The sequence below is a fragment of the Myiozetetes cayanensis genome, unplaced genomic scaffold (genome assembly GCF_022539395.1).
Source record: "Myiozetetes cayanensis isolate MyiCay16 unplaced genomic scaffold, myiCay2020 scf2-11, whole genome shotgun sequence".
NCBI lineage: Eukaryota > Metazoa > Chordata > Aves > Passeriformes > Tyrannidae > Myiozetetes > Myiozetetes cayanensis.
In genome coordinates this window covers 51,000,805-51,028,504 of record NW_026087411.1, presented here as the reverse complement: position 1 = coordinate 51,028,504, position 27,700 = coordinate 51,000,805, and the positions used below count along the sequence as shown (strand labels likewise).

Genomic DNA, 27,700 nt, shown 5'->3' with positions numbered 1-27,700 from the left:
TCCTGTCTGTTGTGTATTTCTTGGGATAGAAGATGCACCATTGGTCTCTCTGTGTTAGTTATGGCACCAGATGGCACCATTTCCTTGCCTTTGAATTAAAGCTGTCTGTCCTGTTGTGTAATATAACCTAATGGTATATGTGTTGTTTGTTTTTTATCGAGTTGTTACAAAAGTTACTCAGTATAAATTCAAGAGCAGTTTGCGTAAACAAACATTTCTGCTTTTTTAGTATTGAATTGATAATGCTACTATTCTCTATTCAAGTGTTCAGAATCAGCAAATGCAGCAGAATTACTTCAGTGATACAGGGTGATATTGCTAGAGGAAGGAATGATGCTGCAGGCAGGAAGGAATTAAAAATGGGGCAGCTTGAAGTTTCGTCTGCATTTGAACAAGTTTAGTAGCTAGGAGTTGTTCTAGACATCTGCAGGAGGACAGCAGCGTTACTCTACTGCACATATTGGGGTCAGCCAGAACAGACAAGTTTCATACTTGCAAGCTTTCCATGTTTAGGGATAAGGAGTTTTGAGAGACTGAGATATGTGTATTTTTGTCTCAGATTTTGTCTGCTAAATGCCTGTGAAAAAGCATAACATGAAGGGGATATTCTGGAATATATTATGATACTACTTCAAAAAGCAAGTTTGTCAATGTGCTTGTTAAGTATGTTATTAATTTAAGAAAATAACATTTACCAGATTCCCTGTTGAAGCCTGCATGAAAGAGACCTTAAAAGAACATTTATAATAGCTATATTTAGATTAAAATAAGAGGAAGAAAGTAGAAGGAAAGTACATCCTGATTTTTAGGAAGCTTGTATTAGTGTACATGTATCTAACTAGATACTGTGCTTATTGACCCATGTTTCTCTAGAATTTCAGATAAGAATGTGGTCAAGTATCTCCATGCTTGTGAATTATTTTAATGGATAATACAGTACCTCATAAGACATTGCTTTATAAGTTGCCTTTTTTTTTTTTTTTTTTCAATCACATTTTTGCCTTTTTCTTGTTTTCAGTTGAAAGAGGTATCGTAGACACTTAGTGCATTGGACACTAATACCACAAATGTCATTGCACCTCAGTAATGTTGATGGAGTTAAGTGAATATACTGAATGAAGTAATATACTGAATATACTGAAGTAATATACTGAATACAACAATTTTCTGCTGAGCCTCAGATATGTCATAGATTGAGCATTAGTGAATGACTGGTGTTTGCCACAGTAGATAACTGTTTGAGCTGTGACAGATAGGGACCAGGTGCCATTGAAACCCAAGCAGTCAAGTGCATCCTCAGTCTTTGTGCTGTTGCAGTTTCTAACTGCGTATTTCTTGTTACGAGTGTTCTGCACTATAATTTTGAGGAAGTTGCGTGTTGGAAATGTTACACAACCAAAAAAATCTTTAAATTTTACTAGCCTGAAGCAGTAGTCTTATTTACTTTTGGAAATATATTGTAATAGCATATTAATATGACTACTGGATCTTGCAACTTCTGTTGTTACTTTTCCTTGAAAACTCATGTTTGTTGAAGAAATAAAAGCAGATATAAAAATAAAGCAGAAATATATAGTTGAAGAAATAATCACTGATTTAAGAGGCAAGCTTACATAAGTATTTTCACTTTATAGATGAAAACTTTAACTTATTACCAAGCCTCTAGGGATACAGGAACAACAGCTTCAACAGAAATGTGAAACTCTTTCACCATTTTTTATTTTAATTATGATAATTCAAAGCTTTGAAACTGGACACTGAATGAGGCAACAGTACAGGATAGGAGAGAAGACAAGACTCTTATGAATAATCATAAGGCTGTTCATTTTCATCTTTCTTTGACAAAACTTAAGCTTGTGATGGTGTCTGGCCACTCAAATAGACCATTTCATAACCATAAACCCCTCAATATTTTAAAATATACTCTGCTTTAAGCCAGATTCCCCAGCTCTTTTTAAAGAAAGGTTAGTCCTGTGTACAGGTCAGCTTTAAACTCTGAAGATTTACACAAAATCAAAATGAGATTAATATACAGCTTATCCAAACAGTGGCAAAAAGCAATCCAGTCTGCATTTAATCTTATTATGTGGCTGATTGTTCCTATCACATTCGATGCTGTTAGACCCTGCGAATTATTGTTTGAACAATTCATTCTTTATGATGAGAGCTGAATGAAGCATTTTTTACAGTTGTGGTTGCCACATGACCTCATTTCCATGGCATGCACTATGCGGGGGAGCTTCATCTTCCTCAGATAAATGGAAGTAGAACGGGGGAAAAAAATAGGGCAGGCAGAGGGAGAGACGTTCCCCTTTGCTGCAGTCTGAAGCTAAAAGACATTGTCTCAGGTTCAGGCTGGATGCGAATGTGAGGTGTCCCTCCGTCTCCCCCTCTGCGGTTATCATGCTTGCAGAGCCTCTCGCAGCCCTGTTCCGGTTTCGCTCCAAAGCTGTTGGCTCTGCGGTTTAGCTGTGCAGCCAGACGCAGTTCGGCTTGTTCCCTCTGCTATCAACATCCTGCTTGTCAGCGAGTGCGGCGGCTTATGCGGGGTTTCTGAGCGGTGGCGCTATGATGTTATAGGCAGGGCTTGGAGGGGAGAGCTTGACTTCACCACCAAAGCTGAAATGCTGCCGGTCCTGTGGCCTTTACAGGCTGCCTCTGCAATAGGGAAAAAAAATGTTTCCTCAGGAGCTGGCTCAGAAGATCAAAGGATACCAGGAGCAAATTGCTTCTTTGAATTCAAAGTGCAAGATGCTGACAATGAAAGCAAAACATGCCACCATGCTGCTGACAGTGACAGAAGTGGAGGGGCTGTCCGACGGAATGGAGGAGCTGGATTCAGACCTGCTCCCAACACACCCCACTCATCCCTCGGTTGTTATGGTAAGCAATGCATTGGTCTCTGTACTGTTTATCTGACTGCTTGCTTTTGCATCATTACAACACTCCTGTGTAGCAAATTGCCACAGCTCATATCTACATCTGCTTTTGAAATGGCTGGAGTGTAGCAAACCAAGGGAAGTTGCAGCTTTCCTTTACTGTATATGGGTTTTCAAGACTTGTTGATAAAGGATGAAGTTATTTAACAGAGAAATACATGAAAGTTTTATGTAATTATATGCAAATATTGTGCTTTTTTGTAACCATCAGCATGAAAGAACAAATGCTAAGAAATTAATGAATAGCAGGAATAAGACAAAACCAGATAAAGTCTTATTTAATAATATGCTGCAGTGTATAGGTTTTTCCCACCATATTTTTAAAGCCCTTGTATTAAAATGATGATGTGATAATTGACAGTATGCTGCTATATTCTCAAATGAGTGTGTTGAATGAAAGCTAAGTACTGCCATAGACAGAGTTTGACTCACTTTGCTTTTGTTTGTTTGTTACCTGGGTCTCATTACAAACATACTGCTGATGCTACTGGGATTTTTGTCTGAGTGAAAATAGAGTGCAGATTTCAGGATTTATCATTGTACAACAGCGTTGGAGAAGGAAGAAGGATATGTTGCTACTGGATTGTGTGTATTTTATTTTTCAAACCTGTTTCTTGTTCTAACTGGACCTGGATACTAAGGCAAATACTGAATTTTTCTGTAGCTCTCCATAGTGTTTCTGTATGCAGTGGTGATTGTATTAGAAGACATCTAGGCAAACCTGAATTTATTATTATTGAGCTGCTTGCTACTCAAGGTAGGGTTATGGTACAGGACAGAAGGTTCATACTGAAGTATGACAAGTAAATAAGACTATTTAACCACATTTCTAAATTGGTAAGTGTAGGACATGAAGCATGACTAAATAATGTCATGGTTATTCTGGCCATGTGTTGTTTTGATCTCAGTCTAAGTCAAGCCTAAGTTGAGGTAACTGTTTTTCTTCCTGTGCTCTGGGGTTGCTTTTCCTGTGGCAGATGACTGCTGGTCGCTGTCACACGCTGCTCTCCCCTGTCACTGAGGAGTCTGGGGAGGAGGGAACCAACAGTGAGATTTCTTCTCCACCTGCCTGTCGCTCTCCTTCACCTGTGGCTAATACAGATGCTTCTGTTAACCAGGTACCTCCCTCTTGGCATTCATTCACATTCATCTCAGTCATGCATGGTTCCATTCCACAGGTGGTTTATTTAAATATCTGAGATAATATTTACCTATAGCTCCAAGAAGCTGAGGCTTAACCTCTAACCAAACTGAACCTTCAGATTCTCATTTAAAATGGATACAGATGTTGACTTCTGAGTTTAAATTGTATAAATCTGGTGTTACAGCTATTCATTCTTTTTAAAAGTAAATTTCAAGTAATAATTGCAAAGCTCTTCCATGTCACTAGCATTTTTTATTTAGAACCTAATTTTTATTTTCTCAGTAGTACTCAATGGAATCTTGAATCTTAAGAAAAAATACTTTTTTGTACTCCCCATAATAAAACATTGCATTATGTCCATATACATTTATCTTATTATGTCCATATACATTTATCTTATTATACCACTGCCATTATGGCTTTGAATTCACAGCTTGATATCTGCCACTGAATACCATTTCAATTATTAACTTCTGTGTGTTTTTTTCATGTACTGTTCATTCCAACATTGTTCATTGCCATTACAATCTAATTTAAGTGCTAATGAGGCAGGTCAGTGAAGTAACTGAAGTTAAATTTTAAATCAAAACTGAGGGCTGTGGAACTTTTAATAGGAACAAGTGTACATGAGCATTGATTAAAATGTAACCATCAAGCCAGCATGTTGAGCATCATGTGCATGAAGGCTCACATAAAATGTTAAACTTCAGAGGTTTAGAAATGATCCTTAGGAGCCGTCAAAACCTCCACTCTTCTGTATTTTGTGGTTTATTGGTTTGTGTTGCATTTATGACTGCTTCAAAAATTGACCACTGCAGACTTGAAGGGTAAAGTGTGTTGAGTTGCATTGCTGAGTAGAATTAGAGAAGTTTGCACAAGATGCCCATTGACTCCTTCCGCTAATTTCAGAAATGCATATGGTTCTGTAGAAGTTGCTAAATATAAATTAGGATAAATATAAGAAAGGATACGAAGGTAAGGTAGTAAGAATGGTGACAAAATCTTCAACAGCATTACACAGCTTTTCAAAAGAGTTTTATAATGAATAAGAAGGATTTTTCTAGTGTTCTGTCATTTTAGATAATCAGAAATTTCCCTGTAAAATTTACTTACAGTAGAAAGGCAGTTATATATTTCAACACAGAAGTCTTATGACACCTTTAATCTGTGGTGGAGTTAAAGGACTGAGAACAGCTGGCTTACTAATAAACAAAGTGGACATCAGTTCACTGCATTTCTCTGTAAATGTAAAAGAAGTCAAACAGCTCCAATAACTCAGACAATAAGGAAAACACAGGGAAGATGCTGTTGCACTGTGAGCTGACACCAAAATACAAGTTTTAGAATCTGTGATTTAATAGGGAAAAATTGAACAAAAAGATTATGTCTTTCATTTAGCTGATTTTTGAGAGAGGTAAGATCTATGCTATTGTAATAATCTAAAAAGCTTGCAGCTGAAGGTCTTCAGTGTGGTTAATGTTGAAATGAACTGCCTACGCTAAACAAGTAGTAGGACATTCCAAAACACAGTGGTTTTCTTACGAAATGCTTAGTTTCACACTCACGTGAGATCAAAACTAAAGAACCTGTGAAACTACCAGTGCTGATCATGATGAATGCCCAGGTTGGTTAAAAAAGTAAATTCTAGAGATTAGTGAACTAGAAGTTCAAATGTAAGTTATAAATATTGTGTGTTTTACAGCAAATCAGCAAAACTTTTGCTAAAATATTTTAAAAAGTAACCAGTGTTAAGAGAAATAAGGAAGATCACCTGCAAACTACCAGAAAAACATGTGAACAGGAACTCTAGAAAGTAAAGAATCCCATGAATTTGGTGTTTGGAAAAAAATGTAAAGCTCTCATGAAGTGGGGATTGAGGAGGGGAAGGTTGGGAGCTACAACTGTTTTTTGATTCATCCCAAATAATCTCTCTACAGTCTTTCATCATCTTTCCTATCATCTCTTAATGCTGAAATATAGTTAGTCTGAATTCAGATGTCTATGCTCTGTTTTTACATTTCTAACAAATAATCATAGAATCATAGAATCAGATGGGTTGGAAAGGACCTCTGAGATCATCAAGTCCAGCCCTTGATGATATAGTATAAAAAAACCAGTGCCAATTGTTTTAGTGAAATACTGGGTTTATATATTGAAATAGATCACAGTAAGACCACAAATACAAGAAGGTGACACAGATCTTGTACTAGCTAACAATTGCCCAGGTTTGTTTTTGTTCTGAAACTCCTCTAAAAACGGGAAGAGTTGGGGGTGGGGAGGAATTAAAAGATGTTAACATTAGAAAGACTGAGGAATTTCATAATATATAATATATTGGCAATAGCTAGCAATTCTGAAATGCTGTTTATTTTGATGTTTAGCAAAATTAGACACTTTATACATGCTGCAGTACTGAATGAGAATCCTATGGGGCTGATCTTCTTATACTTTCCTGAATATACAGTTGATTAAAGTTTGACACACTTAAAACTTGTTTTCCAGACACACACTGCAGAGCAATTGAACAGAAAAAGCTGACGTGTTGGCACAAAGCCATGTAGACCAGAGATGATCCTGTGATTCAAGTCTTAAGCACTGGGTCACTGTTAAATGCTTTTCTATCTCTTGTACACAGCCTACTTAATGATTCTTTCTCCTTTCCCTCTGAAAACTCATCCAGGGTGCAACAGCCCTTGTTAGGTATCTTATGAAATCTAAACACGCCCTTTGCCCCTACATCCTAACAACAGAGCTTGACTACTGTTCATTGGCTAGATTTCACAAAAACAGCCATGAGATACTAGGGCCTTTATAGGGGCAACAAAATCTGCTACTTTTACAATCATCTGTATTACTGCTACTGTCATGTGAAAGCTCTACCAAAGAGAAACTGCCATGTTGTATACTACAGAAAGCAGCTGAAAAGACAGAGAAAGGGATTGCTTTGCCTGCTCTGTGAAAATAAGTCCTTTATTCTGAAAACCATTTTAAGAGGTCATAGAAGCATGTTTTTTCTATTGAGCTTGAGAGAGGACTAGCTAAGGGCTGGCGAGTAGCTGCAAGGCAAAATAAGGGGTTGCCCCCACTGGTGCAACTTTTCACTGTGACTTGGAAAGGTCTCTTCTGGTCAGAGTAAAAAATTCAGAAATTGCAGTACTGAATGCTGTACTGTTGGGTCCTGGACATCATAACACTTTTATCACTAAATTTTTCAACGTTCCCAATTATTGCCTTTGAAGAAGTACCTCTTCTGACACTTTTGGACAGTTTGATGGCAGTGATCTGGTTTTTGTGCTCTTCCAGAGCTAGTTTGGTTTTGTTCACCTTCCAAATAATATGGTGCTACCTGTCATACATGGTTTCAGTTCAAAATAATCTTTGTCACCAAATCTGCTTTCCTGAGCTAAGTGTAGATATTGTACATGTTTTCTTAATTTTACATTTTCTGTAGATCTTTTTAGTTGTCCTGTGCAACAGTTGGAGTCCCCCATACACTAAGAATAGAAGTTCTGGTGAGAAGCAATTCCACTGTGAATTTTTAGTGGTGATTTGAACATTTGACCACTTCCTTAGCACTTTTGGTCCCTTTTTCCAGTATCTTTTGTAAGTTAGTTGAGACTACCTGTTTGGTTGAAAGCTTATAATAAGCTGGTGCTTCATACTCTTTCTTACATCATTTACGTGTCCTTCAGCATATTCCTTTTAGGTTCTTCTGCTGCCTTCTCTATGATAGTGTTCATTAGGGTGGTATTCTTTACCACCTGTAGTACCATAACCCTACAGTACCTGTCTTTTGTGATGGAATTTTATCCAGGTATAGTTGTAATGATGCTGAAACTATGCTCCCATCTGTAGCACTCCTTTCCCAGCCTTTCCATGATTGTGCACAGTTGTCTTCTGCAACTCCTAGTTCATATGAACATGAATAAAATGCATCCAGAATCCTCATCATAGTGACCTTCCAAACCATACTCAGTGTATTACTGTTAAATATTGATTTACTGTGTTATTCAGAGGTTTCCCAGTGGTTTTGGCCTTGTGGGCTTTATTTTAATGGATGTATGCAATGGGGCAGTATGGGGGGATAGTATTCAGTATGTTTTTTTTTCAAAGTGCAATAATGTACTTCATGCTTGTAGGACATTGCTTATTACCAAGCCTTATCTGCTGAACAGTTGCAGACAGAAGCTGCTAAAATTCAACCCATCACCTCAGCTACCCAGGAGTTTTATGAACCAGGCTTAGAATCAGCTGCTAGTGCCAAATTGGATGATTTGCAGCGTTCTTGGGAAACACTGAAAAATGTGGTAAGTTTTCATCTGAAGTGTGGCTGCTTGTAAGGAATAAAATTCAGAGAACTGGCTCAGCTAATGATCTTCTGTGCAGTTTTTGGTTTTCAGATGGTAACTAAAATTGTTATTTTTTATATTATATTATTTTTGTTCCTTATTTGAAAACCTATGCAGGATGCACCTCCATTAAGAAAAAAATAAGAGTAATTAAAGCTGATAGTTGTCTGAAGAAATATTGGCTACTGTCAGACTATATTCCATAACCTAACAGGGATATCCACTCATGCTGGATGAGTTGGCAGAAGAAGCCCCAGATCCAGTTTCTCCAAATACTGAGTCAACACATTTCTCCATAGTAGTGCAGCATAATCATTCAGTAAAGTATGAAAATGGTCGAAGTTTTGATCACATGCTATAAATTTTAATTCCTTGCAAAGGCACAGTAGCCGTTATAGGGTATTAAGAACTATGTGTCTAACAAATAGCGCACGTACGTGTTTGAGCGTGTAAAATCTAAAATAAGGCACAAAATTGTGCCTAGGTTTTCCTTGCTTTATTGAAGTCCATTTTTTCAGCATTTTTTTGACTGATGATATTTAAACAGATAAATATTTTCAATATGGATGTTTTGCTTTATAATTTACACTTTTGAAAACTTGTTGCAAGGTTTTGACTGTGGTCTCTTAGGCCTAGAGATCCATGAATCAGACTAAAGGTCAGAATTTACACCTTCCATTCATCTCCAGATCAGTGAAAAGCAGCGCACTCTCTATGAAGCTCTTGAGCGTCAACAGAAGTATCAGGACACACTCCAGTCTATATCCACAAAAATGGAGACCACTGAAATCAAACTAAATGAGAGTTTGGAACCAGCCAAAAGCCCGGAGAGCCAGATGGCTGAACATCAGGTAAAAACTTACATGTGAGAAGTAGAGGGAGAGCATGTATTACCTGCATATCTTTCACAGTAATGTTCTTCGTGCTGGATGCCTCAAAGACGCGCATTAGTTGTATGAACCTTCTCTGTTAACTGTATGTCTTGCCGTTCTGGGCTTCTGACTGTTCCAAAGAAGGTGTAATGGGGATTCCTGTAATAAGATTTTGTCCAATTGAAATTTTCAGCAAAATCTTTTGTGCAAGATTTGTTACAGTGACATCTACACATACTGTTCTTCAGCATCAGTGCTGTAGAATATTTATAATGTTTCCAAATGTACTAAGATCATAACCAATACTGATGCATTGTAAATTGATCGAAATACATTCTTCGCCTTGTTAAACAAAACAAACAAACCAAAGCCCACAAAAATTCCCTCCCAAGGGAAGTCTTGAGAAATGGTGCTCTGAATAGTAAGAGAATACTTTATCAAATAATCAATCTGACGTATGTCTCTGTTGTAATTACTTAAGTCTTCTATCTGATAGCTTGAAACTATCTGGTGGGACCAGTTCTCATTTCAGTAGAAATTCCATGACTTAAAAAGGATAACATTTGGCTTTGTAGCACTGTGTGATGTCCTGTGCATCCAGTGTGTACATACTGTCAGATGTAAAAGTAACGTATCTGCTCGTAGGTATTGGTAGTGCAGCATCCCTTTGTAGGTATTTTGAAAACTGATTTATAGGATGAGAGTAGGGACTTATTTTACACCGTGGAGTAAAACTCTGAATATTTACTTATGTTGTTGGATGTTCTTTGTCCAGGTAGTAATTTTTAGGCTGGAAGCTAACTCATGTCCCTATTTTTCTCTCACAGACCCTCACTTATTTGATCATGATCTTTACTGTGTCTACTAGAATACCCTGCAGATAATTTTTTTGAAGAATAAATCTATATGTATAGTATTTCCAAAATAATTCCTTCTCGTGATATGTTTGAAATTCAAGATAAGAAATTAAATCCTTATTTAAGTTATCATACTTTATTCATGATCCTAGCTTAAGCCTCTAAAAGCAGGACTCATTCCTTTTGGAATTCTGTCTCTACCAAACTAGCAGTGATAAATTGCAATACTCTGTGTTCCTCATGCTCCCTGGGATGGTCGTCTTGAATTTTATATTCATTCTATGCCTCCTGAAATACTTTCTTCTCATAGATAAATGAAGCAAATGCATTTTCTCTTTTCATTTCTCGATAGGCTTTGATGGATGAGATTTTAATGTTGCAAGAAGAAATCACTGAGCTTCAGACATCACTAGCCCAGGAGCTTGTTTCAGAACCACTGGATGCAGAAGCTGCTGATCAGATGGCATTGCAGTCCACTCTCACAGTCTTGGTGGAACGAATGGCCACAATTCGAATGAAGGCATCAGGAAAACGACAGCTATTAGAGGTACAAGAAAAACATCACCAATGTTCTTAGTCACCATAAAAAGATAGTTTTCAGTTCTGCTCATTTCTCAGAATTCCTTTCACTAATAAGTTATCACTCTTTTTTAAGTGAGCCTCTCATCTTAATGCTAAGCGATAAGTAACCAGAAGGTACTTGGAAACACACATATGTTTTATATATTTTATATATATGTATGTGTGTGTGTGTGCATAAATGAACTAATGAAAAACAGATATTAAAAATCATGTTATCTGCAGTAAAATTCTGAGGAGTCATCTCTCCAAGCTGGGTGACAAGAGAAGAGGGAAAGCTTAAAACAATAAATAAGATCTCTTCCAAGTCATTGCATTGTTGTCTACACTCATCTTCCCAGTGATTTGCATGCAAACTTTTTTCATGAAAGATGAACCCCTTTATTTCTTTGCCTACCAGCTTTACCAAAAATCCTTTAATACTAAGGTGATTTTTAAAAAGTCCTTTACATACAGGAATGTTGCTGCATATATTATACAGGTGAGAAAATGCAGTCATTTTAAAGCTGATTACAGATTGGCTACTTTGAACACTGCAGGGCAGCTTTAAAGAATTGCAGCAGTGAATGCACAAACACAGCAACTACTGCCTTCCTAATTTCCAGCATCAACTGATTCAGAGAAACAGGATGAGAATTGGCTCTGTGGATCTAAGCCATGGTGCTTAGTTGCCGGCTGGGGTTAAACCAAGACACTGGATTACAGGAGAGTCTCAGGGTGCCTCAACTGCTTTTGTTCCGTCCAATCACCTGGGACAGTGAACAGGTTGTTAGAAAATATCTTTGTAATTCTTAAATTAACAAAATGGCACCAATTTTTTCCTTCTCAGAAGAAAAATATTTTTTAATTAGAAATAAGGAGTTGGAAGTAGTATTGGGAATCTTTCTATAGCTTTCACCCCATACAGAATATAACAAACTTCTTGATAGTACTTAGGAAGAGATGCTAAATAATAATTTCAGGATAAAGCATGAGTCAAAAATATTACACTTAACTTGCTTAGGATTCTGACAGCTACTTTGATACAATACCAAGTATTCCCTAATAATCCTGGCTAGGAAATCTATATTGTATGTAGACAATTTTCAGGAATTTACCCTGTCTGTCTTATAACTCTGATTTCACAAATAAAATTTCCAGAACACCTCAGGAAAGTAAATGTAGAAATAAAGATAGAACAAGTAATGAAAACATTTTGCTGTTGGACTGGTAATATTGTTCTTTCTGTGGACCTTATTTAAATAACTAGAGCTTGAGAACTGTTTAGCTCTGGATTATTTGAGACACCTAACAACTATCATTATTCTTTAAATTATTCTGACATGTAATTTTTAACTTTCCTAAATTGAGCATTCAGAAAAGCTGTGCAAACACTTCCCTGTGTGAGGAATTTGCCCTGTGCATTCAGGTCTGAATTTCCTTATAAAGTGTCGTAGGTTGACCCTGTCAGCAGCCAAACACCCACCCTCACTCCCTTCTCCTGTGAGATGGGTTAAAAATAGAAGACTCATGGATGAAGATAATGACAGCTTAAACAGGGTAAGGAAAAACTGTGCATGCAAGCAAGGAAGAATAAGGAATGTATTCACTACTGCCCCAACAGCACGCAGATGTTCAGCTCCTTTCCTGGAAAACTCAACACGTGTTACTTGGGAAAACAAATGCCATAATCACAAATGCCCTCCCTTCTTTTCACTGAGCTTTTATTTCTGAGTATTATCTCATATGCTATGGAATATCCCTTTGGTCAGTTCAGGTCTGCTGCCCTGGCTATATCCTCTCCAAGCCTTTTGCTCACCTCCAACCTACTGGCCTTTGTGAGGGGCAGTTAGAAAGAAAGCCTTAATGCTGTGCTAACACGCTTTAGCAGTAACCAAAACATTGCTGTGTTATCTGCAGAGATTTAACCACAGACTGCAGTGAAGTTAACTATCCGAGCCAGATCCAGTACAATTTTTTCCCCTTGTTCCATAACATTTGTAACATGCTTAGGTTTCATATTACCTGATACATCTATGTATCCTCTGACCATCCTATTTGTTTTCTTATTCTCCAAATCCCCTCTACTCTCTCCAGAGAGTCAGTATCTCTCTTATATTGGGGACCCCAGATCTAGACATAGTAGTCCAGGCATGGACTCACCAGTGTTAAGTAGAGGGGCAGGATCACCTCCCTCATCCTGATGGAAACACTCCTAATGCAGCCCTGGACACCACTTTCCTTCTTTTCCACAAGGGTCTATTGCTGGCTAATGTTCAACTTACTGTCCACCTGGACCCCCAAGTCCTTTTCTGCCAATCAACTTTCATGTGGTTAGTCTCCAGCATATACTGTGGTGCATAGGGTTGTTCCACTCCAGGTACAGGGCTTCACATTTCCCTTTGTTCCTGTCAGCTCATTTCTATAGCCTTTCAGGGTCCATCTAGATAGCAGAACAACCCGTTGTATATCAGCCACTCCTCCTGTTTTGTGTCATCAGCAAACTTGCTGACGCTCAGTACTGGCGGCTCACTAGACTTTGTGCCACTGTTCACCACCCTCTGGGCCCAGCTGTTCAGTCAGTTTTCAAATTCATATAGAACAATTCAAGGGCGAGTGAGACTTGCTGATCACTCCCTGTCTGTCTAATAGATGGACCAGCTGATGGGTGGACCCAGGGTGTCTGCGTTGCTGCAATGCTGATGCTGCAGCAGCCATTGGAGCTTAATGTCCTTCCACACTATGTGGCACAGGGATACTCTGAGAGGCCAGAGAAGGTAGACAACTCTTCAGTCTTCTTTTTTAACCATGTGACTGTACCAAAGGCCCACTAGTATTCTGTTGGGTCCTTGAAGTACCCCTCAATCTGCTATTTGCTAACAGCCTGCTACCAAAAAAGGTAAAGCTGCACTCCTTTTCCTGCAACCCACTCCCTAAGCAAATAGTTCATATGTTAATTGAGCAAACTGGATCAATGTGGAGCAAAACCCAAAGGAGAGCAGCAAGAGGAGGCAGAAAACAGCTCACCTTTAGAAGGCTCCAATAGCAGAATTCTGTGGAACTCCAAAGAAAGTAGAAATACAGTGACTGAACTGAAACAGAATTTCAGTCATCAGAAAAACAGGCTCATCAACTGAAAGCAATATTTTGTAAAAAAAAGGTCTTACTATGGCTTAAAAATATTCTATAAGAGCTGTGCAGAACAGAAAGGAAAAACTTTTTAAAAGTGATAGTTGTGGTTTATTTCTTTTTTTTGTCTCTCTAGGAGAAACTGAATGAGCAACTGGAAGAACAGCGGCAAGAGCAGGCTCTTCAAAGGTACCGTTGTGAAGCTGATGAGCTTGACCACTGGCTACTCAACACCCGAGCAACGCTGGACACTGCTCTGGTTACTGCTGAGGAACCTATGGACATGGAAGCACAGCTAGTAGACTGTCAGGTAAAATGTTAAGACCATTATTGAGTGGGATGAGCCAGCATATCTGTGGAGGAGTTTCTGAGCTCCTTAGCACCTTGTATATGCTCAGTTAGCTTCATCAAAGATTTGTGAAAAAAAAAATATATATAGTCTGTTCTTAATTTTTCATTAGAGATTTCAAACAGTGCTTTAAAAAACACATGTGAATATAGCAGTAGGAAAACAAAATGTCTGACTGCAGAAAGACTTCAAGTTCTGCATCTTTCAGATTTAATTTTGATTTAATTTAAAGACCTTATATTTACTTCACTTACTTTTTGTTCCCCTCAAGCTGGATTGGTTGAACAGCTCACTTGATAGGTATGAAAACACCTGCAATGTACTTTCCTACACTTTCTTCTTCCAACTGAAAAACATGCTCACACTAGCACTGATGACTGGGTTATTGTTGTGTTTTCTTCAGGAATAATCCCTATACCCATGCAAAAATAAAGGATAATCCTCAGTAGTTACTGTTTTTATGGCTTTAATATTAATCAACTCAAATATCAAAACAACTGAAGAAAAGCATTTTTCTGCAATAAGAGTAATTGCAAATACTTTTATTAACAAGACTTAACACCCAGGTTCTCAAATTAGTGGGAGTTTTCCATTTTTAAATGATTGTTTAGAACTGTATGATCATTATAATTAAAATTACAAGAGAGACAAGAGACAGATGGACAACAGATCCCTTTTTGTATTAGAGAGTGAGGATCTCAACTATTTTAAGATGAATGGGAGCAAAGTTTCATATAAGTGATGAATTTTCACTAACAACACTGTATTATTGGAATTTTCAGTCTGCTTTGTCTCTTCAATTCCAAAAAAATGTTTAACTTTGTGGAAAAGTTAATGCTGCAGTTCTTTTGCTGGTTCTTAAAATCTTAATGCAGTAAGTTTTGCTCTTTTTTTTCCACTTTTTAGAGATGTGTGCATCTAGTCCTGCACACATTCCTTCAGGAGAAATATTTGTAAGTTCATATTTGACAGTTGCTATGGAAACAAAAACATTTGATGTCAGGCTTGGTTTTTGAGCAAGGCTTGTATGAGAGTTGAGTCTCAAAGATCAAAATATGCACTATGTCTCTAATACATGAGTGGTTAATGGAATGTCAGGAAAGTAGCTTTTGAGAATAAACATGCCAGAGATTTGTCACTTTAAGTCTCTCTTTAGACTAAAGAGGATTATACAGAAATCCTTAAGTCTGTCATGCACCAATCAGAAAGAGCAAATAGTGAGAAGAGAAGCTTATCAACACAGCCAGAGGAACACATAGGAGGAGGCAGGAAGCATTTGACTACATGTACATGAAAGAAGAAGAAAGAAGTAACTAGCTGTGTGCTTTGTTTCTTGTCATTAATGGATGGCAGTCTGGCCTCTTTGCCACCCTTACCTTTAATGTGCAAATAAAAAGCATCTCCTCTACAAAAAATTATTAGTTTCAAGTAACTTTTTAACTTCCTATTTTGAAAAAGATTACAAACTGAGATGGCAAATGCAAATATATGGAAGCATGTTCTGAAGGACTCTGAATGGGACTGGAAGGCAAAGCAATGATAATCTGACTTGCTCTTAGTTCAGCAACGGGTGAGGTAGGCCACAGGTCATCGTGCCAGAAAGCGTGACAGGTGCTGGAAAATGTATGAATTTGGTTCTTTATTTTTGCTGCTGCAGAACATGTTGGTTGAAATAGAACAGAAGGTGGTAGCCTTGTCAGAGCTGTCTGTGCACAACGAGAACTTGCTTATGGAGGGGAAAGCTCACACTAAGGACGAGGCAGAGCAGCTGGCTATGAAGCTCAGGACACTGAAGGGCAGCCTTCTGGAGCTGCAGAGAGTGCTCCATGACAAACAGATCAACATTCGGGTAAGTGACTCTTTCCAACTGGTTTTGTGATAGGCAGGAGGTTGGGGATTTCATAGCAGTTTTATGGAACTGCAAAAAGGAGTAAAAAGTATGACACTGATTTAGTTTAGGTTATTAAAATGGAATTATACTCCAAAATAAAGAACTGCAAAGAAAGCTTGAGTTTATAATTTTCAATTTTACAGCAGCACTTTATGGTAAAACTATCTTAACATCACTGTCTGCTCTGAAAGGATAATACTGTAGTAGATAGTTGATCAGCTTGATCTGGATATACTCTATGCCCTTTCCCAGTCCCTTTTAAACTATGTATGCTCTGGGGCAGGATCACTCCCCCAACAGAAGAACAATCCTAAATACGTGCTTTCCTCAGTACAACACAGTGAACAGATAACACAAGATAAGGGAACATTTTTAAATATGGCTAATACTTAGTGGTATCATTATACCAAACAAAATATTATAGAAACAAAGATTCATTTAACCTCAGTCTTCTCCTAGGTTTATATTCCTAGAAGCAGAGGTCTGCTTGTTGCTACTAATTGTATTTAACAGTTGCTTTTGGTCATTCTTTAGGTTAAACTAGCATATGGAGAAGCAAGTACATACAAGAAACCCAACCATGTAATGTGACTGACTGGTTGTGATTTGCTTGTCCTGCTGTGACTCCCTCCTCCTCTTTTCTTTTACTTCTTTTCTGGGCTTTGCTGTGCAAATTATACATGATAAGCTTCAAAGATTTCTAGCTTGTAATGCAGATTAAAGTCTACTGAGAGGTTAGCTTGAAAAGTCACTTGATGTGGTAAGAACTATTTTTAGCCCAAAGCAACTGCATAACTTTAGAACTTAGAATAGCTTCAGAAAAATAAAAAAAAATAAAAAGAAAGGAAACCCCCAGGTATTTGTTCCTATTGCCTCTAAATGAAATAACTTTAATATTATTCGTGCATATTAAACCTCGTGATTAGGCAAATGAAAAGTTCACATGTAGGCACACGATACTATGTTCTGATATATTACTTGTGAAGTGAAAAGGCATCACAGATGCCATCACAGATTTTTACTAAATTTTAAAATATTTTGAAAATTTTAAAAAGCAATGGTGTGATTTAGTTTACTGAAACTTTTAAAGCAGATTTTTGGGTGTTTTTTTAATATCTAAAATAGCAACAAAATGATTTCCAGATGTAGAAAAGGAATCCTTTAAGATGCTGCATGCATGCAAGGCTCAAGTTTCAGAAGAAAATAGACATAGGCAGTATAACATCTTCTAATCTTCATTGAGCCATTTTTTTCAGATGAGAAGTTCAATAATGTCATTTTCCAGACAGTCAGGAAAAGGAGGGCATCAGATGCCCCAAAATGCCCTCTTTCCATTGTCTGTATTATCCTGAGAAACATTTCAAGCTTATAGCACTGTTGTTCATGCATGTAAAAAGCTCAGACTTATGCACGTCTCTAGATGTACTGATAACCTTGTAATTACCCAGAGACATAGACCAGCCTGCACCCAAAGGAGAGATCCTCTAGAGCTTCACAGAAAGACCAAGAGCCTTGTAAAGACTGAGCTATATTTTCTTTAAGCATATTTCAGCATACCTGTTATTCCTGTGGCACAGTGCTTTTTAGGAGTTTGTGTGAGATTCTGTGACTTCCTTGCAGCAATTTCAGTTTTGCTTCTGATTTTAGGTAATGATTATCACTAATGATACAGAAAAGTGACTTGGAGACCATCTTCTTTATTCATAAAATAAAGCAGTGAAACTAATCAGAAACATGCTGGATCAGGAGAGTTCCAGTACCTGTCTCCAAAGGTAGCACTTTGAAAGATAAATAAAATATTGCCTTGTTACTTTATTCTTTCATTTAAAGGCAATAAAACTAAGTAGACTCCTTAAAAAACAAAGAATTAGAATGGATTCTGTAGTAAAAAAAAAAACCAACCAAACAAGATACCGTTTCTTTACTTTTTGTTACAAAGGATTTGTGGTGAGTAATGACTTCAGTTTCACAGGAAAAATTATGCCTCATGTAAGTCTGTATGAATCTGAAGTTCCCTGAGAGATCAATTTCATTGCCATCTTCTTCAGGGATTTTCCATTTATGTCTGTGCTGGAGTAGATAGTTCCCAGGAATGACAGGTTCAAGCGGATATTTCCCCAGCTATGTAAAGGAAATATAATACAATTCCAGAATTCAAATAAAAGTGCAACTGTATTTTTTCAAACTTATTTACTTTGTTTTGAGAATGATAAAGTCTGGTTCACAAATACTTTTGATCTGATAAGTATGCACAATAGCATATTTGCAAAACCTCGTTGCATCCACAAATACCTCAATTCCTTTTACTCTCTGCTGTTGAAGGAACTGTGGGACTACTATTTATAATTCCAGAATTGTAGCTTCTCAGTCCTCTTCCCAAGGAAAAGGAGACTCAAAATCTAACTGAAATCAACCAGCTTTTCCAAGTGCAATGAAGCACTAGATACTATTCTCTAAAGGAATTTACAAATTGAATGGCTGCAGTCCCTAGAGTATATAAAATTAAGCAGATTCTTTTCTCAAAAAATTTACAGAAAGACTGTTTTCTAGTTTTTAGCAAAATTAACATTCCAGACCCTCTTTACCCCTCACATAATTACTTTGCCCAACCTGATCTGCTGTAATGCCATAGTTAACACTTCAACTACATCAAATTTTGTAAGAAACTTGCTGCTACAAAGTGAAGTAACCCATCTGCAAAATGAATCCTTAGTAAAACAGAGTTATTTCATAGAGCAAGGGCTAATGATTCTTTCCAGCTCCAGATATCTACTTGCTTTTGTAGCTCCTCTTACAGTTTATATCCTCTAACATTAATCAGTCCTTTCGGCGCCTGGTGCCAGGGACACTGTTGACAGAGGTCTATCTCAGTTATTAGCACAAGGATCACTGGGTGAGGCAAGAGGGATTTCTTCAATCACCTTCAGCCCTGCTGGTCTCTATCTGATTTAAGAGAAAGGTCCTCTGGAAGGCAGAATGCGTGTTTGTTTTGAAGAGCCTGCTGTAATGTCTGAACCATTTGGTACTCCTAATCTGTTTAGAATAAGAACTGAATCATGGGCAAAATATGAATCCTACCAAAATGAAATGTACAGACAGGATGGGATAGGAATTAAGCCCCAGCTTTAGATCTTGAAGCTCTGAAAAAAAAAAAAAAAAAAAGGAAAGAAAGAGAAAAGGTGCAAACTCTGCAGTCATCCTCTCACTGCACACAGTATTAAATAAATCCAGAGAGATGTGTACATCTAAGTAGCCCGACCTACAAAGCTGTCTTTAACAAAAGTCCAAGCATGTTAAAATCCATACATCTGAATATGCTGGCTGCTGAAATTATTTAAACTTATAGCCAACATGGGTTTTGGAAGTCAAGATGTTAATAAAACAGTTTTTGGAGCTATCAAGGCATTTGTTCTTTTTTGCTTTGCTTACACAGAAAGCCTATCTAATCACTCATGTTGGAAAAACATAATGATAAAAGTATGAATTGAAGAAACTGTTGCTTTTGTTGTGCTGTTCTAACATTCTGCGATTTGGTCTCTTACTGTCTCTACTGTTCATATCATATAATTTGCTGTTAACTGAGTGTGTTTCTGCCAACCACAGATAGAGTTCTGTACTTACTGATAAATAAATTGAGACCAGAATGACAATCAGCATTTTCTCCTTTTCAGTTAGACAAAAAAAAGGGCTTTAATTAAATTGAAAACTTGGAAGAAACAAACCATTGATTCCCTGCATTGCCAGTTAAAGTAGCACCCTCCACTACAAATCAAGGCTGATTTTTAGAAGCAGAACAGTCTTAAGAAACACATCAGTCCATGGTCTCTGACCTCTGGTCTCTGATTCTGCTGAGTGCAGTGGTGCATGTTTGTTTTTACATTTTTAGGGATACTTTTCTTGCTAGGAAGCAGAAACCAGAAGTTAGAAATCTAAAGCCATTTCTTACGTCAGAATTTACGTGAGCTAGTAACTTGAGAGGTGGAAGGTGATTTTGAGTAGATGAGCTGGACCTGGCAGCTCTCTAACAATATAAGGGATTTTTTGAAGTATTTATTTATCTTTTTTTAAAGCAGGGATCATTACAAGAAAAGGAGGAGAGTGATCTGGACTTTGTTTCCTCACAAAGCCCCAGTGTTCAAGAATGGCTGGCACAAGCAAGAACTACCCGCTCACAGCAACAGCAGAGTACCCTGCAGCAACAGAAAGTTGGTGTTTTGCATTTCTTTTACTCCCATCTTTAGATTGTGCTTAATACTATAGCTGACCCATTCTTGTTAGTATTTCTGCTGAAATGTCATGTTTTATGATCTTTCTTACTCAGTGCTTTTGTAATGATGCATCTGAGTTTACTGTCTAATATCTGCAGAACAGACTTCCTGGGTGACCATGGTTGATGTATTTAGTCACTCTGTACTTCCTGTGTCCATCAGTAAAATAAAATAGAATCAACCCTTTAAGGTACTCAAAAGAGAGATTATTAAAAGAGAGTATTAAAAGTAATAATTTTGTCTTTATAGAAGCAAAGATGCACATATAACATGGTATATTGTTGCACGATATGCAGATATCTTCACTCAGATGGGTTTAAAAGCTGCATTGCATTAGTTAATTAGTTCAACAATACAGTTTATGCATACAACTTTTCTATGTCCCTTGGTGGAGATTTTTGACTGCTTTTGGTGCTTAAGCAAGACATATCAGAAATAGCTCAGCTAACTTTGCATGACAGGTATGCAGAGTGTAGACATATCCTTCCAAGGCAAAAACACTTCGTTTGACATCTGTTCTGGTTTTTGTAACTTGCTATGCTAGGAGCTGGAACAAGAGCTGGAAGAGCAGAAGAACCTGCTTCGATCAGTAGCATGCCGTGGAGGAGAAATCCTAACACAGCAAGGTGCTGCAGAAGGCCTGTGTATAAGGTATGCTTTGATGTGTTGTTCTGAAAAGTAAATTTCTATGACTGTGCTTTGACATTCATCATCTCTGGTCTGTATCTTCTTACACACTTGCCCATTTGAGGGGAAGTAAATATCTATGAAAGCCTCAGCTCTATCTGGGAGAGACTTCTGCCCTAGAGAAGGCAGAAGAAAACTACTGCCTACTGCTGATGCTGACTTTCAGGAAGTAGAAAGGGCAAGGTCTTGGGAAAAGGAAATCGGGGTGAACGTTACCAGTTCAAGAATCAAGGAGCAGTCAACACTACAGTTAAAATAGTCCATGATGGATCTCGGTAATAGTGAGGAGCACTTTTGTGGCTCCTCCAGCATAACAAAGTCTAGAACATGAAAGTAGTTCATGAAACAGCAGAAACAAGTTTTTTGCACAGGGAATGCAAGCCATACTCAGTAAGTTCTTTTCCTCAGCATTTTTATTATTTAAGTGTGGGTATTTTTAATTATAATACCAGAAAGTACTTAACCGATCTCCTTCTGTTTGAGACTTCTTTCTGTCACATGATGGTATAATATAGAAACAAATTTTAAAAAACTCAAACAGAAAGTACTGAATTTGATTCAATGTTTACCAAAGCTAAACAGATATGCTTGTCTTGCACATTACAGTTTGAAAAAGGAAGGTGAGGAAGGGGTCAGATTAAATATTTATTTTAATTCATGCTTTGAAGTAAAACTTGTTTATAGATTACATTTCAATGTATATTCAGTCTGGTTTGTTTGGTTTTTTTTATTAACTTAATAGGGGTACTTGCAACTCTAAACAGTTTCTTAGAAAGAAAGTACATTTTATTCCATCAGGCAGGAACTTCTTACTATTCAAACCAGGCTTTGTCTTATTATCTGAAAAAAAAAGGCAAAACTCCAAAAAGTAGAACTTAATTTAAATGTTGAATTTCCTAATGGAAAGAGAAAATAAACACCTTACATGATTTTAACTTTTCTGTTTGTTAAACCTTTATGCATCTTCTGCTTCAGTGGGAAACCTGATACACTCTCTGAGGAATTAGTCTTAGAAGGTGAGAAGCCATCATTTGAAGAACAGATGAAGAGGAGATGGGAAAGCCTAAACCAGGAATTCAGTACCAAGCAGAGACTGCTCCAGAAGGCTTTGGAAAAAGAACAGCTGGTAGCTATTTTGAATGTCTCTTTTCATTTTTTCTATAAAAGCAGTTGCACAACAAATGGTACAATATGTGCATATCTGATGCATTAAGGTGCTATAGTTAATGCAGAGAATATGGAACCATTTATTTTTGTGACATCTTTAAAAACTGGTAAATATTGGCAGTAGCACTGCTCTTGTTTAAAGTGATTTGAAGTGCACTTCGTTTCAGGTTAATGACCTAGAAAGGAAGAAAGAGCTCAGACAAAATGTTTATCTACTTATCTAACTCAGGATAATTCTGTAACAAATTATCCCTCTGGAATTGATCAGCACTCTGGCAACACCTTAGAGGAAAAACTGTTATTTTCAATTTGAATTTATTCTTTACATTCAGTTCTTGATCTCAGTGGGTAAGGGATTTCAGCCCCAGAATTTTTACTGAAAGAAACAGGGATTAATCAACTAAACTGGGGGACAATCCAAGACCTATATTAACATATATCCCCATTTTGTTGTTAATAAACCCAGACCCACTATTCTTTGCATAACACTCCATTAATCTGCTTCCAGAGTTCTAAATATCTTGTATTAATTCAACAATAAGTAATTATATTTTTGGTAAAAACTAGTAAATTTTAATTCTAGACACAATATTTATCCTGCACTTCTAGTGAACCTCCTGTTGAGCGTTCTTTTATTCAAGATATTGATGACACAGAATAGTTGTGGGAGGACCATGAGCATTAGTTGGTCATAGCCTCAGTCAGTAGAGAATCTTTTGCCCTTTATATGGCGGGAGCATCCTAATTAGTACTTTTCTCTCAGCAGCTTTATAGCAGACCAAACAGACTGATACCTGGACTGCCTTTGTATAAAGAGGAGAGACAGGATGAAGATAAATCCTCTGTCTCACCAGTACTGGTTGAATTGAATCAGGCCTTTGAAGATGTCTCATCTGAGGTAATTTTCAGTTGTCTTTACACCTGTCCTCCAGCAAAACCACGTGTCCAGTGAAAACTCCTCTAGCTACCACCTGAAAATTCAGGCCTCTCCCAGGTACTAGAAGCTAGAAAGAATGTCTTGTACTTCTACTCTGGACATCTCTGTTTCCTTTTGCCCAGGCTGGACAGGTGGAGGAGACCCTGCATCTTGAACAGAAGCTATATGATGGTGTCACAGCCACATCCATGTGGCTAGATGGTGTGGAAGAGCAGGTCTTTATTGCTACAGCTCTGTCGCCAGAGGAAGAAACAGAAACATACCTCTGCAAACAAGAGGTAAGGAGTCCATGGATAAGACTTTCTTTCAATTGTCAGGAAGTGTGCATTTTATGTAGTGTTTAGAAAAAAAGTGTTAGAATCCTGGATAAAAGACATGTTGCTGACATAATCTCTATGTAATTGCTACTGGTAGAAGTAATTTTATTGACTGTGTAGAGAATGTTGTGGAAAGCAGCACCTGACCCAAATTTTTCCTGGTCAGAAGAGAATTAAACATAGATTCTTTCTTCTGTTCAGCTTCTTTGCTAACTATTAGCAAACACCCTATTGTTGAAATAGAAACAAAGTGAAAAAGAGGCAGGAGTGCTCTGGATATAGAACAACACAAATTCATTAACATTAATTGGGAGTGGGGGAGGGGAAAAGAATGGAATAGTGGGGGGACACAGAAAGAGGCAATAGGAGAATAACTAAAACTAAAAGAGGATAGATTCAGACTAGATGTAAGCAAGAAATTTTTCACAAGAAGAGCCGTGAAATGCTGAAACAGGTTGCCCAGAGAGGTGGTGGATGCCCGATCCCTTGAAACATTCAAAGTCAGTCTGGACAGGGCTCTGAACATCCTAATTTAGTTGAAGATGCCACTATTTACTTCACAGTGTTGGACTAGAAGACCTTTAATCCAACCCAAACGTTTCTCTGATTCTACATCATTTTCTTCCAGCACTTGTTTTCCTTGTAGCAGCCTGAAGTCTTTTTACCATCAGAGATTACTGTAGATGCAAAACTTTTATCTAGTGTGTGTATACTAACAATGCAAAAAAATCACTGCATCACAGCAAAATTGACAATGCGTGTGGCAAAATGTTTGCCTCCTTTCCAGAATGCCTGACTGTCACTTTTGTTTTTCTACAAAATTAGTCTCTTGCCAAAGAAATCAAAGACATAACAGAAGAAGTGGATAAGAACAAGAGTTTATTTGCGCAGATATTTCCTGAAAATAGTGATAATAGGGTTATCATAGAAGACACTTTGGATTGTCTCCTGAAAAGACTGACCTTACTGGAGTCAGTGGTAAATCAGAGATGCCATCAGATGAAAGGACGGATCCAGCAAATAGTCACGTTCAAGGTATGAGGCTCATGCAATGGAAGTAACAAGGGTACATATCAAATGGGGATATAAAGGCTGCCATTCTTAAAACAATGAGAAATTTTGGTACCAAATCAAAAGAATGATGTTGGCACAGGTTTTTATTGAAAAATCAAACTACTCAGATTATGCAGAACTTGGCACCCAAATAATTACTCAAAATTTAAATTCTTTGCTAGAAGTCTTCTGCAACTCATGCTATTATTGTAAAGTTATCAATCATTTCATGCTGTCTCATCCTGCTGACGTTACATCAAAGGAAGTCTGTAGTGAACAAAGTTGAAAAATGAAGATAAGTGAAGAAATTTGCACTTTTAGAAAACTTTTCAAACAGAGTTCAAAGTGCTTTCATATCTTACTTTGTCTCTACCTTCTCTCCTAATGTTATCACTATATAAAGCCTCCAGTGTGGTTTAGTTTTTATTAAAAAAAAAAAAGTAAATTAAAAAAAAAAAAAAACCGACAAGGAAAATAGATTCCTAGTGTCTTTATGTTATTGTCATCTTTTCATATAGATTGTTACTACCGGATTTCTTTCCAAATTCCATAACTTCTCCTCTGCAGTCAACATTTTTTCAATTAAAGACCTTCCTTTGCTGAATAAAGCAAAGTTGATTATAATCCTTTGCATTATTCTTGGTGATATTTATTATTTAAAATAATTAATGCATGTAAAAACAATAAAAAATCAGTCATGCTCCTCATATAATGCTGAAAGTCTCAGAAAAATGCGCTGATAATTTTCTGTTGGGATGAATGTATGAAAAAGAGATTTGATTTTATAGTGGGAAAATTGTTAAGTAATATTTATGTGTCCTAGCTTGTTTACAAGCCTATGTGGTAGAATTAATTGTACAAGAATAACGTCTTTTTGTTAAATGAAGCTAATGACCCTTGGTAATTAATTACGTAATAGGAAGCCAAAAGCAAAAGTGTGTTCATGGGGTATGTTTTGAATAGGAGTTGATTTAGGTTTTAGCTCATATATGTCAAGCTATGTATTTTCAGCCATGTTAAATGTTTTGCATTGGCTAAATATTATGCTTCCAATTTTAATAGGTTTTATGCTGCATTACTGATAATGTAACGTTTTAATGCTTTAAACTTTTTGAAACATGCAATATTTTTCAATTGTTTTGTGCTGTGATTGGATATAATTTGCTGTTGGTTTTATCTCCTGTAGAATGATCTGAAGCTCATGTTTACATCGGTAGCTGATAACAAATACTTAGTTCTACAGAAGCTCGCAGAGGCAGCTGACAGACCAGAAACAGAACAAATGCAGGTATTATCACATCTCTATTACCTGGGGAGAGGGGAAGAGGTAAAGTGTCTATCCAAAGTATAAATAGATTCCAGAGAACAATTGCATTTTAGGGGAGAATATATGTGTTCGTGAAGTATATGAAAATGAGTGTTTCCAAGAGTGTACTACACATGGCACAAAACAAGCCAACAAACAAACAAAAACTACAATAAACAAACAAACAAAAATAACCCCAAAACAAACAAAAAAACCTCCTAAAAGTGTTTTTCTTATCCCCAGCTGACCTAGTATCTAGTTATGTATATGCTGGGTAGTATTTGAAAGAAAGAAAACATATAAACAAAAAAGCCCCAAATTTTTGCTGATTTGTTTGACTATAAAACTGTATTAAAAAACAAAGACACTTTCTTCTGCACTAGTTTATAGTGATATCTTGAATGTTACTCATTTTATTCTAAGGTAATAATAAGCTTTTCTTTATCAGGAATGGCCTGATGAATAATTTAATACTTATATGAAAAAGTATATCCTGTTTTCTTCTTTCTGTTTTGCCAGTGCAAAATTAATTAAGTATGCTAAATGCTACTTTTTAAAGATATTTCTTGTTACTCAAGGGCTACTGATGCATGGTGCCAGCAGGTGAAAGAATGGAAGAGACTTACCCTTCAGCTAAACAGAAAATACTGGATTTTATATACCTGACATTCAAATTTTGAAGGAGTTTATGTCTTCTGTTTGAATAAGAGAGGTGGCACTGTGCCTTTCTTTTCTATCTTCCATGATGTGAAAGATTAGCAAAAATTTTTCTCCTCTATGATTAATTTAACTATAAACTAGGAAAACAATGTGGTAACAAAAGGAAGTGAAATTTTTTATTTCTGAAAATATACCTTGTCTGATAAAACATTCAAACTTAAAAGCACTGCTTTTTTGTTCAATGTGTGATTGGAAAAGTAGAAATAAGGCCCTTAACCAGCCAGGTAACTTAGTTGCATGAAGTGGAAGTTTAGTGACTGTATTCTGCATACTCCATGTTACTGGGAGGCAGAAGTTCTACTTCACATGCATAGTTTAAGCATACTTGGATAAGCAGTTTCCAAGAAAGGACCTTGTCAAAGGACTTTAACTACAGGAGTCTACATCGTGCTTTGTAATAGTCTGCATGTGTTACTTCAGTAGAGACCTAGGAAAGCTTTGATAGAACTTATCTCCTGCCTATACTTGCAAATACCAAATTGAGTTCCTAAGTTGTAATTTTCCAAGTGCAAAAGGGGACATACAAGTCTTTTTCCTTAACAGTGATTTTGGCCCCATCCTTGTCCCAAAAGGGAACTATGTGCTATCATACATGTGTTGCACTGTGCTGGTTGTTTGCTTGGTGCTCGGATACAACAGGAATGAGTGTTAATAAAAAGAGTGCTTTAAAACAAGGCATTAGGGCAAAGAAAAGTCCTTTTGTGCCTGTACTATGTAATTAAAAGCATGGAACTTCACAGTGATATTTGATAAAAAATAGTGTACGATACTAAAACATCTGGTTACTAAAAAATAATAATGACATATTTATCTAACTTTAAGAAACAAACTGGGCTCTCCCAACTTTGAATTAACACATTTTCTTTAGAGTATCCTTTAAAATTTCAGCACATTGAAGGACTAATTAGCCCTTCGAGCAGAAACGAATATTATCATATGGCAGCTTCAATACTGTTATTAAAACTTTAAACTAAGAAATGTAATTTTCAAATACAGGTCATACTGCAGGCAGAAGAAGGTTTGAAGGAACTAGATGCTGGAATCAATGAATTAAAGAAGCGTATAGACAAACTACAAATTGACCAACCTTCTGTACAAGAGTTGTCTAAGATCCAGGTATGGTTCATAAGTTCCATCCTAGGTGTGTCTGGTGATAT

At 37.0% G+C, this 27,700-nt stretch overlaps 1 protein-coding gene across 17 annotated transcripts in view; it reads left to right on the top strand.

The window, feature by feature from the left end:
• SYNE1 (spectrin repeat containing nuclear envelope protein 1) overlaps positions 1 to 27,700 on the top strand; it is a 298,651-nt gene that overhangs the window by 190,333 nt on the left and 80,618 nt on the right. For 8 of the 17 annotated variants that reach the window (XM_050314866.1, XM_050314871.1, XM_050314868.1 and 5 more), the window contains 15 exons: positions 2,689 to 2,883; positions 3,917 to 4,057; positions 8,223 to 8,390; positions 9,122 to 9,283; positions 10,514 to 10,708; positions 13,985 to 14,158; positions 15,855 to 16,046; positions 20,159 to 20,293; positions 20,901 to 21,007; positions 22,019 to 22,169; positions 22,974 to 23,108; positions 23,270 to 23,425; positions 24,290 to 24,499; positions 25,704 to 25,805; positions 27,540 to 27,659. In XM_050314866.1, the coding sequence (XP_050170823.1) occupies positions 2,689 to 2,883; positions 3,917 to 4,057; positions 8,223 to 8,390; positions 9,122 to 9,283; positions 10,514 to 10,708; positions 13,985 to 14,158; positions 15,855 to 16,046; positions 20,159 to 20,293; positions 20,901 to 21,007; positions 22,019 to 22,169; positions 22,974 to 23,108; positions 23,270 to 23,425; positions 24,290 to 24,499; positions 25,704 to 25,805; positions 27,540 to 27,659 (2,343 nt within the window). The remainder of the gene's footprint in view (positions 1 to 2,688; positions 2,884 to 3,916; positions 4,058 to 8,222; positions 8,391 to 9,121; positions 9,284 to 10,513; positions 10,709 to 13,984; positions 14,159 to 15,854; positions 16,047 to 20,158; positions 20,294 to 20,900; positions 21,008 to 22,018; positions 22,170 to 22,973; positions 23,109 to 23,269; positions 23,426 to 24,289; positions 24,500 to 25,703; positions 25,806 to 27,539; positions 27,660 to 27,700) is intronic. The other 9 variants (XM_050314877.1, XM_050314864.1, XM_050314879.1 and 6 more) reach the window with 3 other exon arrangements.